Source organism: Coturnix japonica, chromosome 2, assembly GCF_054131305.1.
Source record: "Coturnix japonica strain WE chromosome 2, WE-NBRP24, whole genome shotgun sequence".
Lineage (NCBI taxonomy): Eukaryota > Metazoa > Chordata > Aves > Galliformes > Phasianidae > Coturnix > Coturnix japonica.
In genome coordinates this window covers 60,828,840-60,840,162 of record NC_140664.1, presented here as the reverse complement: position 1 = coordinate 60,840,162, position 11,323 = coordinate 60,828,840, and the positions used below count along the sequence as shown (strand labels likewise).

Genomic DNA, 11,323 nt, shown 5'->3' with positions numbered 1-11,323 from the left:
TCTGGAACATGTGGTTTAGGCCAAAATGTTGGCCTGAAACATGGCTAAGTGAGTGACAAAGGCTTGTCAAGTCCAGGAAAGAAGGCAAATCAGATACTCAGTCCCTTTTAGTCTTAAGCAATGTGAACAGATTCTCCTAAGCTCTGATGAATCACATCTTTCCCAGATTCAACTGAACAAACAAATACAATTATAAACTGGAAAGCGGAGTTTAAAAAAATTCTTCTTCTTTTTTTTTTTTTTAATTTTTTTTTTTAATGTATTCACTCTGCAATAATAAAAGGCTTCTCTCCTAAACCACCTCTTCCCAGGCTGGTCATAAGTCTCCCTGTTGAAACTGTTTATAAGTGTATAATTGATGGCTTATTGAACAGCCAGCCACTGGTTACCATGAACCACTTGAAATACTTCCACCTGGTATCCACACAGCCTTTCCTAATGCTCTTTCTCAGTAGGAGCATGAGCTATTAATATAATTGCATCGCAAGGTGAAGTGTAGCAGAAGCATCCCTCAATCCAAACCAGCTAACTTGATAAGCTCTACACACTTCCCTCTGAAGGCTGGAGACCACTACAGAAGGGCTGTCTGAGCTGATAATGGGCAGGAAAGTCAAGAGGGGAACCAGCCACGGGCAAAGAGCACATAGGGAGGAAGTACATGTGCGTAATGCAGACAAGAGAAGAAATGCTTACTAAAGATGAGGAGTAAGACAGGAGCAGGATGCTGATAAAAGTTGTAGGATATTGAGGAAATCTTTTTATTTACATTTGTCTTGATCCCTGACATCCCAGCTCACATTTAATATGTTCTGTTATAAGCCCAAATACAGCCTCAGCAAAGGATTCATATGTTTTCTTTGAGATTTACAGCTTCTTCATCTGCTTGTAACAGCTGATAATAGACTGATGTTATCAGAAAGCTCCACCTAGGATGTATTCCTTCACATTCCTCAAATGCCATGCCCTGAACAAGCTGGTATTTCATCCTTTTCTACAGTAAAAAACAAACAAAAAACAACAAAAATTGTGCTATGGCATTCTGAGCTTTAGGTATCATCTTCTAGTTCTATTCTTAATTCTGATTTGGCTAAAATGTACTTGTAGTCCAAAATGGACCAATCATCTCTCTTCATCACACATCTACATCAGTTAGTTCCCCACAAGCATCAGACCCACCACTGTAAGTGTCGGCACCATTCGCATCTCCTTAACAGCATTTTAATATCAGGAGTTAATAGAGATGACCCACAGTGTGATGGGTCCAATTTTTGCTGGTGTAACTGAGCCTAGGCATTGACTCACTGATCTGCCTCAAGCTGAAATGCACATTGCTGTCACCAAGCTTACAGTGACTGGGTTAATATTTTTATGTTTTGATAGGCTACCAGACCAACTTGCTGTTTGGGTTGTTTCTTTGCTACTTTAAATGACAGCTTCAATCTTTCAATTTTGTGAAGCTTGGATACACTAGAAAAAAACATTTAAGACTATTGGGTTGCTTGTAATCACTTTAATTTACTTGGCTAGTCTGTTTGCTACTGGTTTAACACGCCAAGAACACGTTGCTTTTGGATCTGTAACCATGTGGCATGTCAACAGGCATTTACCTACTGTAAAACATACAATCCATCTAACAAAACTGTATGTGTTAAAAGGAATGTGCAAGACAATTCTTCTGGCAAAGGAATAGTTACTGTAAGAAAAAATAACGAAGAAAAAAAAAAAGGAAAATAAAAGAGTTTCCAGCCTGGAATACTGGTGTGTCATTATTTCATTGTATGAAATAATCCATTATAAGAGCCTGATCATCTCTCCACCAATGTGGTATGCAAAGAAAGGATTACAGACTGTCCAAATCACCAAACTTTCATATAATTTCACTATCCAGTCATTCAAATAAATAAGATGAAAAACAGAATACTAAATACTTCAAATAAAACAAGAGTTAATACTAAGAAAAGCTTTCTTGTCCTCTGTCTCCTCTGGAACACACACATAATACAATCTCTGTATCCTTATGCAAGGCAGTGACATCTATCAGTGTATTTACCAAAATCTTAAACATTTGTTAGGTATCAAAGGGCTGGGAGGTTTCTATTTCTTACTTGCTTGAACCTTTCTTGTGCTCATTAAGTCTGGAACTTCAGCTTAGGGGTTATGTGGCAGTGCATTCTCAAATTGGTTGTCCACCTCAGTGTGATGTATTCAGTGCATCCAGAGAGGATTTCCTCGCTGTACACTTGATTTATATCCTGCATGGTTATTTTGTGCCTTTATGTGTAGGGAAATAGTTGCAACAGTTTTACAAAGTCAAGTTTCTTTTGAATAACAGAAAATTAAGCTGTTCCATCAGAACTTTCTTTCAAGAAAAAAAACGAAACAAAAACATGCACTTCACACGTTTACATTGGTTTACAATTTAAAAAAAAAAAAAAAAAAAGAGAAGAAAAAGGAAGCATATAGACACTCAAAAAGGGAGGAAGAGAGAGAGAGGCAGGTGAGAGGTGAGAGAATGGGTGTAGCAATACTGATTCGAAACTGAAATGGAAGACAGTTTCTCCCTAGAACACTTTAGGGTTTTCAGAGTCCTTATTCCATAAAAGGAATATACTTGAAACACATCCCATTTAGGTGAGATGAGACTGCTAAAATACATACACAACTAAAAAATATGAGTCTTTTTTTCATCTGTTATCTCCTAAGTGGGCTTTTTTTTTTCTTTTTCTTTTTTTTTTTTTTTTTTTTTTCCCATGTCTATTGCATAACAGCAAGAAACTTGCTTTCTTCTGCAAGTGAGGTCAACAAAGAACTCATGTCCCCAATAGCCATGTTGGTTGTGCTTACAGGCACAGCTGGGAATGTAAGAGACGCTCGGGGAGTTGTGAGGCGTGAGGAATTGCGGGAGAGATTCTGAATGATGCTTGGGCTCAGGGCTCCTGAAATTAAGCTGACATGGTCTCCATCATCAATGATAGCATCAAAATCAATCTGCACACCCTCTAGGCTATTGTTGTCAAGGCTGTCAACCGTGCTTGATACTTGGTTAGCCCCTGGGGAAAGAAGCTCAGAGGAGTTTGCAGTAGCAGTCTCCTGCAGCAGGCAGTTAGCTTCTGAAACAAAGAAAGAAGAACCTGTTTTCATAGCTTGGTGGCTAAAGCCCATGGGTTGGTCATATAACTGACCAGAGTAATTCTGCATATTAGAGCAGAACTGCTGTGATTGACCTTGCATCTCCATCTTAATGGTGTTTACCCTGTACGTCTGGTTCTCATCACTTACATGTCCTTGCTGTTGTGTTAGGTTGTTCCTCAACACATTTTGCCGTCTGTTGCCACTGTAATTAGCACATGGCTGGTAACTCTTGGCCACTGACAAACCTGAAGACTGGTTACCAATGGTATGAAATACTGGTGGACAACTCTGCGGCCCTTGATAGAGGCTGCTTTGTGAGGTAGGACTAACCTGCCCTAGCATCATTGGACCAGACTGATTCACTCCCTGGTAATGAATGCCATCTCCAATCAGTTGGTTTTCCAAATATTCCTGTCCCATCATGTTCCTGTTCTGCATACCATCTGCCATATCAGTGGCTTGACCACTGGATGTGATGGGATGACCAGGATTTTGCTGGTTCCCACTCGCAGGCATGTTGCTGCTTCTTAGCTTCTGCCCTTGAACTGTCATGCCACAGGAATTGTCCATTGCCCCAGAAATCATCGGTTGCCTGCTGATGCTTTCACTGTAAGGCTTATTGGGCTGCATGCTGAAAGAACTACTGGCTCCGTTGCCAAGGCCTGTGTTCTGCTGCAAAATATAGGAACCACTGTTTTCCATCAGGCTCTGATACCCATTTTGCTGGGGGACATTGCTTCTCTGCAAGTTCTGCTGCTGAACCATCATGTTGTTATACAGTTCAAAGGCTCTAGCCTGCTGCCCTGCTGAGCGCTGACTACATTTCAGTTTTGTAGGAGATAATTCAGAACTTCCTGAGCTTACTTCATTCCACTGAATGGGTAAGTCGCTCTTGCTTGCCTCTGAGCCTGCAGGCTGACTGCTTGCTGGAGGGGCTCGGTCAAAGCTGCTAGGATTGTTGTTTCCTAAAACCACACTGTGTTGCATTTTGTTGCTGTCTAGGACATTGTTCAACAAGTGGTCGTACATGCCCTGGTTCTGCGAATTCAGGTACTGAACCACATCATCTGGCAGGAGATCCTCATCATTCAAACTGCCACCTGCTTCCATCACAGCAGCCTCCAGGGTGACATTCTCACTGATGCTTGGAGGACAGGGGGAACTGAAGCCACGGAAAAGGCCACCCTCAGAACGGGTACAGTTCTGAAGAACACGGTTGCGTTTTTCCATGGATGGAGGCAAAGCAGGAGAGTTAAAGCTATTAAGACTGTTGAAATGTTGGACTCTAGGAACAGACTGGCTATCGGAGACCATTCTTACCGGATCGCTGGCTCTCCTGGTCCCATTTCCTAGAGCATCATGAGATAGAAGATGCCTCCTGCTGTAACCATTTGCCCCACCATCACTACTTCTTCGAGGGGCATTCACTGGAGGCAGTGGAGATACTCCAGACTCCCTGCAGTCACCCAAGAGTGCCATCCTTGTTTTAAGGCTCATCCTCTCCATATTAGGCAGTGGAGTTGGTGGGGGTCCACCAGTAGCTGCTGCATATTTAGCTTTCAGCCTGTATTGCTGGGCTGGGGTGAGGCTGAGAAGACTCGGCAGGTCATCACATTGGCTTGCTTCACTGGAGCGCCGAGAAGCATCTGTTGAAATGGGGTCATAGGAGTCCGCAACGCTCACATTTTGTGGTCTTCCCTCAGCCTGAGAGGCATCACTGGACCTCCGGCTGGAGAAGCAAGGTGAGATTCCGGAAGACCTGCGGCTGCTCAAGTAGGCTGAACTGATTGTGCTTGTATTGCTGTCCCTCCTGTTTAGCACGTTCAACACAGTGATGTCTGTACTTGAAAGTTCGTTCCTGTTTGGCAGAATAGTCATGGATCCTCCTACATTGCAGCTGCTGTTTGACTTGGTACCTGGAGGTAAAATTCACAGATAAACAAACATGTATTACCAGAAACTAGTACAAGAAAGAAAAAAAAATAATAAAAAAATACTACAGTAAGGAAAGCAGAGAGTAGAGAGAGAATGCCTACATCATCATAACTAATCATAGCAGCACTCCTTATTTAAGTAAGTAGGGACAAAAACTGTATCCCTAGGTTAAAAGCTAATTCAGAGACTCAATGGTAACATTTCAGTGTGAATCCCAGCACAAAATTTATAGGCCGTAGCCACAAACTGTCATCAGCTGCTGTAGCCGCCTAGTCTGCAGTGCAGCTATGCTTACTGATGTGCCAGAAGGACACAGTCATAAGAAAGCTTTTTATAGGCAAAATATAATTGAACAGGCATTTGCATGGGAATGGCAAAATACACAAATTGGAAGCTATTCAAGGTCATTTCTAAGACTTCTTGAAATAACTCATAACAACTGCAAAACATCTTTGCTGGTTTCCTTGTTTTGTTTTCTTTTTAAGTAAACAGAGTACATTTCTTAATTTTACATAGTTTCTTCTGACAGAATGTGTTTCAGAAAACCTGGGCAGTCACTGCTGGGTGGAGTGCAGACACCTACAGGTACGCTGTAGGCAATGTACAGACAGCAGGAACACGTGTTTTGGCAACCAAGCGATAAGCACCGTCTCATACAAAAACAGATATTGGTCCTTGGGCTTAAGTCTCTTCTTGCTCCCATTCATAAATATCTACATTTTGTAGCAGTGGCATCTACACCTAAAATTAATTGCATTCAAGGAAGCCATTTATTTAAATGGAAGCCCAATGTATCAATGCATTTGATACACTGTTTATGTCTCATCTGAAAGAATTCCATACAATCAACTGGTAGATATTTAATTCATCTGCCTTGCCTAAAAATAAACTGATCTTGGGTGCAAACCTTTTACTACAGGGTGTATTTAAATCATGGTAAGTTTACTGTCCTGCTGCTATATAACACAAGACTATCAGTCTTCCCTCAAGGTGAGTAGTAAGGTTTGCAATGATAAGCAAAATACAGAACAAAATGAACAAAAAAAAAAAGATCAGTTTATGGATGATTCTCACAGGTGATGAATTCCATTAGCTGTGCCAGTCTTTCCCCAGTGCTGCAATTCTGGGGCAAGTATTGCAACCAAGGAATTTAAGGATAAAAAGAGTCATGGCTTCTGTTACACAGATCTTACCATTTCCTATGAGAGGCGGCAAGGTGGGGGCTTTGGAAGGTGGAACGGGGTTCAGTCTTGGAAGCATTCCATTAACTTGTTTCAACCTTTCTAATTTCACTTGCTCCATCCATTTGGTCCCTGTCATATTCCTCCTGGCCTGTAAGCCAAGTGCTGTGGTGGCTGTGGAAATGGTAGAGTCCATGATTGGGGTTTCATCGATGACACTGAGGTCTCCTACACTACTGCCACCAGTCAGAGTAAGCTCGATCCCATTGTTGGAATAGTTGCTGATGGGGGACTGTTCGTTGCTGCATGTAGACTGACCACCAGGGCTTGGCTGAGATGTCTGTTGGAGTGAAAGAAGCAACACAAGAACGTGAGGATTAAGCAGACAATGTTAATTTGTTGAGACAAATATAGATCTAAGTGGAGCCAAGGAAAGCTAAATGTAAGGAAGAGTTTAATGTTAAATGATGTCAGTGATTTTTCATTAGGAGGCTTTTTACAATACTGACTTTAATTGCAATGGATGTCATTGCAAAACTCAGTACTAACATCCACTTTAATATCTTGCTGACAGTATATATTATACCTATGTGAGCCATTCATCTATCTCAGTTATTCCCATAACTGGGAATTATATCACTTCACACAATCTAAGAGAATGTATGTATGTACAGTCCTGTTGGGTATGCACTGTACCTGAATGTAGATCAACAAACCAGCTCAGAATTCAGTTACTTTAAGAGGTCTGATTTACGATGCTAGGCTTGCAGCAAACAAACAAATAAACAAAATTCCAACAACACTGGAATTTGTTGTGTTTTGTTGTTTTTTTTTTTTTTTTTTTTTTTTTAATTAGACTTGTGGCTAAAGAATTTAAGTACTTTCCATGCTTAAGGCTCATTGTTACGAGCAGTGGTTGGCCAGAAATGTTGGCATGTAATAAAACAGGGACGGAGCATCAGTGCAAAACTACTGTAACATATTATCAGCATCCTGAAGGACCATAGCAGAGTGCTCTAATTTGTTCCATCTCTGCCCTGCATTAAGAAGGTGATGATCTAACAAATCAAACGATTTGCTTCACTAGAACTTATGGAATCTTCTAAGTACACAGTATAGTCTATCTATAGGAATGTAAGCCCACTGCAATAGCTTCTTTTTTCTTAACGGCGCTCCTCATTGCTGTATCAGGATTCTTGCTGTGGGGAAATACAGGCTCGATTTACTTTTTATACTCATTATGTACTTGTAAAAGCATGGGGAAATCTCTCAAACAAACTGAAACAGACTGATTGACTGACAGACAAAACATGTAGCAAGACAGGCAAAAGTCTCTGGACACAGTGGGCTGTATTAGAGTGATCACAAATCTGTGCATGCAGTATCATCTTGCTCCCAAGAACAGTTTCATGTAAACAAACTTTGAGTTTTTTCCTGCCAGCCTGTGATTTTTATGCACATTATAATTGACAAATGCTAGCAAGAATTTCTGAGGGAGTAATGGTTGCTCTCACTTTTAACATCAGTTAATGAAAGCAGTACTGTAGCTTCATACGTCCCCAAGGAGTCAATTCAGATGCAATAACTATTATATTACTTCTAACTTGAATGATGATACCTAGAATTTATGAGGCCACACTGAGAAAGCTGATTTCCAAATCCTTGGCCACAGAAGATTTAGTGACAAGAGTAGAAACAACTGTTGTTACTCAGAAGAGAGCTTGTGCTCTCTTCTTGTACAACAGCTCCATGCCGTATGGAAGAAGAGCAGTGAAGGTTAGAGGCCTGTTCTTGTAGCCACGTGTAAAGATCACAGTGAGGTAGGTTACAGAAGAACAGCATTATGGGAAACAAATTTCTAGGTGTGCAGTTAAAAAAAAAAAAAGGCTAGAGGGGAAGGTTCAAAGACATTTCTGAAGACATTTCACCAATATGCCAGATTTTTCACATGTCAAGTGTTGCAAAATACTCACAGCACGTTACATTTGGGAATGGGTTTGATGGATTGCACATTACTAAATAAAGGAATGATTGGATAACAGGCAGAAGGCTAAAATAAAGACACAAATAATGTTGCAGTAAGAAAAACAACAGATAAGTTTAAATGCCCTCACCTTATTACCCACTGTCCTTAGGAAGTCAGAACAAGACATTTAAGAGCATTAGACAGAAAAGACATTGGATTAGTTAAAAAACAGAGCATATATCTAATTCACACAAGCAGTTAAAATAGGAAATATAAAATTGTTTTTAGAAGATATTTTCCAGAGATAAATATTTAATACCATGAAAGCAATCATTATCATGAAACAATTTATATCTGAAAGCTCAGTATACCTCAATAATGCCATGGATTTAGTTACATAGGGGAGAGAGGGATGGGTTTTGTTCCTTTGTAATTTAAGGCAATTATCACCAAAGATGGCGAAGGATCTCCTTTGGACTTCAAAAGGAGTTAACTCTGGACACCTGAATGTCTATGAATTTAAGATTAATATTCCACGGTTTCAGTGTAAGCATTAAACACCATATAGCAATAGCTCATATTTCAGTGAGTAATCATTTTGAACTGCAGCATGAAGATCAACCATATAAGCAGTGTTTGGAGGGCTCGTATTTGTAGCTTCCAAGGACTGGGTCCAGACGAAATGTAGACTGGGAGGTGAAAGAAGATGGAGGGACTGCTTTTACTGGTTTTAATCTTTGAGGATAGGGTGCATTTTAAGTGAAGGCAGGTGAAAGAACTTCTTTTGATTCAAATAGCATGTCAGAAAACTGAACTAATTTTACCCCCAAGCTCTAAAAATAATGAGGTCCTTTACACTGGTATGATACAGTACATTGGAGATAAACCAGAGAAAGGATGAGACTTGAAATTCACTTTAATTTACTTGAATTTGTATTAGACTAATGTGGTCAAATTAAAGTAAGTATCAGATTAACCTACGAGGTCACATCACAGTAGAGATCAAATATTATCAAAATATCTCCTGCCATTGAAGAAAGTCACCTCATCTTGCTCCACTTTGGTTCTGCCTGTCAAACATAACATCCTTAAGCCCCTAAAATCTGATTATTTCTCCAGGTTCTCCAAAATTTACCATCATCAACACCATTATGGAAATAATTTTGACTTGGTTTTATTTGCATTCAGATTTTGAGCCTGAAGGACTCAAATACACTATCTCTTTTCAGTAAACAGAAGAGTGGAAAAAACCCTGCCTTTTAAAAATGAAAGCTATGATTTTCTCATAATACACTGATTCCAGAAGATGGAGTTTTAAGAGAAACAATTATTGTGAGAGTTGCCAGCACTGCACTTACTGTGTATTGCGCAGACTAGATGTAATCTTTTTATTTGCTATTCCATGGGCTTTAAAAACATTTTACAATGTAAACGAAAAAGAAAGCCTCTCAAGGATCCAAACTTGTAAGCTGGAGTTTACGGGTTTGAGCATTTCATAATGGGATTATCATGAAGCTCCAAAAAGAGAAAGGACAAAGGAAATGTCACAGTGTATTGCATACCATTGGTTTCTCTGACTTGACTGCTTTCACTTGGAGGCATTCTTCACGCCTTGAGGTAGTGTTATTGAGGTCCTTCTGCTCCCCAGTCGCACCCTGAGTCTGCTGGCCTGGCGATCGTGTCTGAGAGTGGCTGCCTGGGTCTCTGGGTGGTGGAGGCCTTGGGTGGATGTCTCCTCGCTGCTTCTTGGTGACGTGTGCTTCTGGGCCATGCACGGTCTTCACATGTTTCCGGAGAGAACTAGGATCTGTGTAGCGCTTTGTGCAGCCTGGGATCTTGCAAACATACGGTTTCTGCCATGCCAGGAAAAACACTCAAGTTAGGTTTAATTCCATATGGGAGTCCTGAAGAGCTCCTTGGAGCACAGCTAGCACTACAATTACACCCTTTCATGGTGAATTTGTTACCTAATTTACAGTCTCTAGAGTGATTGCATCTACTCAAATCTATTAATTTCCCCTCGTTTTAGTATTCAATAATGATGCACAGCTTACAGAGGGCAGAGTCTCTCATAATATGAACTGGCACAGCTTTGACTTATCACAGCAGCAAAACAACAGAAGCTTACAAAGACTGGCTCACTGCTCTCAGCAATCTGATACTCCATTTCCAGTATGCCCAGTACCTACTTCTTGACATTCAGAGGCAAAGAATCACCTTCAGAACATGTTGGGACATTTTTTCAGGCAGGAATATCTGAGGAAGAATTTCTCTCCTGGCCCTTTCAGATCACCAGTTCACATGTCCAAGCACAGCATTCACTTTATAAGCACTTTCACACTGCAGCAATATATGCACTAGTAATATTACTGTTACTACCATAATTAATCACTCATTTTCTTTAAAAACAGCTTCCTTTATCTACAAATTTATCTGGTCCAATAAGCAACGTGGCGAAAAGTAAATGTACTGCCTAATAATCTCACCTAGACTTTCTTTGTCCTTATATCATGAGAGGATTAGAATGGAGGAGTTGAGCCCTTCCTAAACATTCTAATTGCCACAGGAAAGAAAGTATCATTCATTTGCTTTTATTACTGAAATGTTTCCAAGAAACTACTATTTTAAGTCTTATTTACACTAACCCTCAAGAAAAAGAGTTCCTCACGCAGAGTTCCTTAAAGGCATTCTCTCTGTGTTTATACATGACACTATAGAGCCTTTGACAAATGTGGATTCTTAATGGCTATCTATGGCCTGAGCCTGAATCCACTGATGTCAGTGGAAAAATGCTCACACTGACTCAAATAAGAGTAAAAATGTCAACTGTAGCAATGTGAAGTTAATGCTGAATTACTGAAGCAGGTTTTCTCCAGATGCTAAGGATGTGCATGTCAGCTAAGCTCTGTACAACACATCTGCATTAAGATATCTGAGCTGCTTTTAAATCTGCATACAGGTTACTTACTTAACAATCAAAATGGCACTGTAAGGAACTGCTAAACTGCCTTCCAGTGGCATCCATGGCAGGCCCTGTATCAGTACACATTGTTTAAGAATGCTGCAGTTGTAGAGACAGCTGGGACTGCCACAGTGGGTTTACCTAGAA

The 11,323-nt window shown here is 40.3% G+C and overlaps 1 protein-coding gene across 7 annotated transcripts in view; it reads right to left on the bottom strand.

The window, feature by feature from the left end:
• Window positions 1-220: 220 nt before the first annotated feature.
• Window positions 221-11,323, bottom strand: part of GLI3 (GLI family zinc finger 3) — a 195,661-nt gene continuing 184,558 nt past the window's right edge. For all 7 annotated transcript variants that reach the window (XM_015854996.3, XM_015855000.3, XM_015854997.3 and 4 more), the window contains 3 exons: window positions 9,777-10,067; window positions 6,261-6,588; window positions 221-5,048 (listed from right to left, as the gene is read on the bottom strand). In XM_015854996.3, coding sequence (XP_015710482.2) covers window positions 2,755-5,048; window positions 6,261-6,588; window positions 9,777-10,067 — 2,913 coding nt within the window. In that variant the 3' untranslated portion in view covers window positions 221-2,754. The remainder of the gene's footprint in view (window positions 5,049-6,260; window positions 6,589-9,776; window positions 10,068-11,323) is intronic.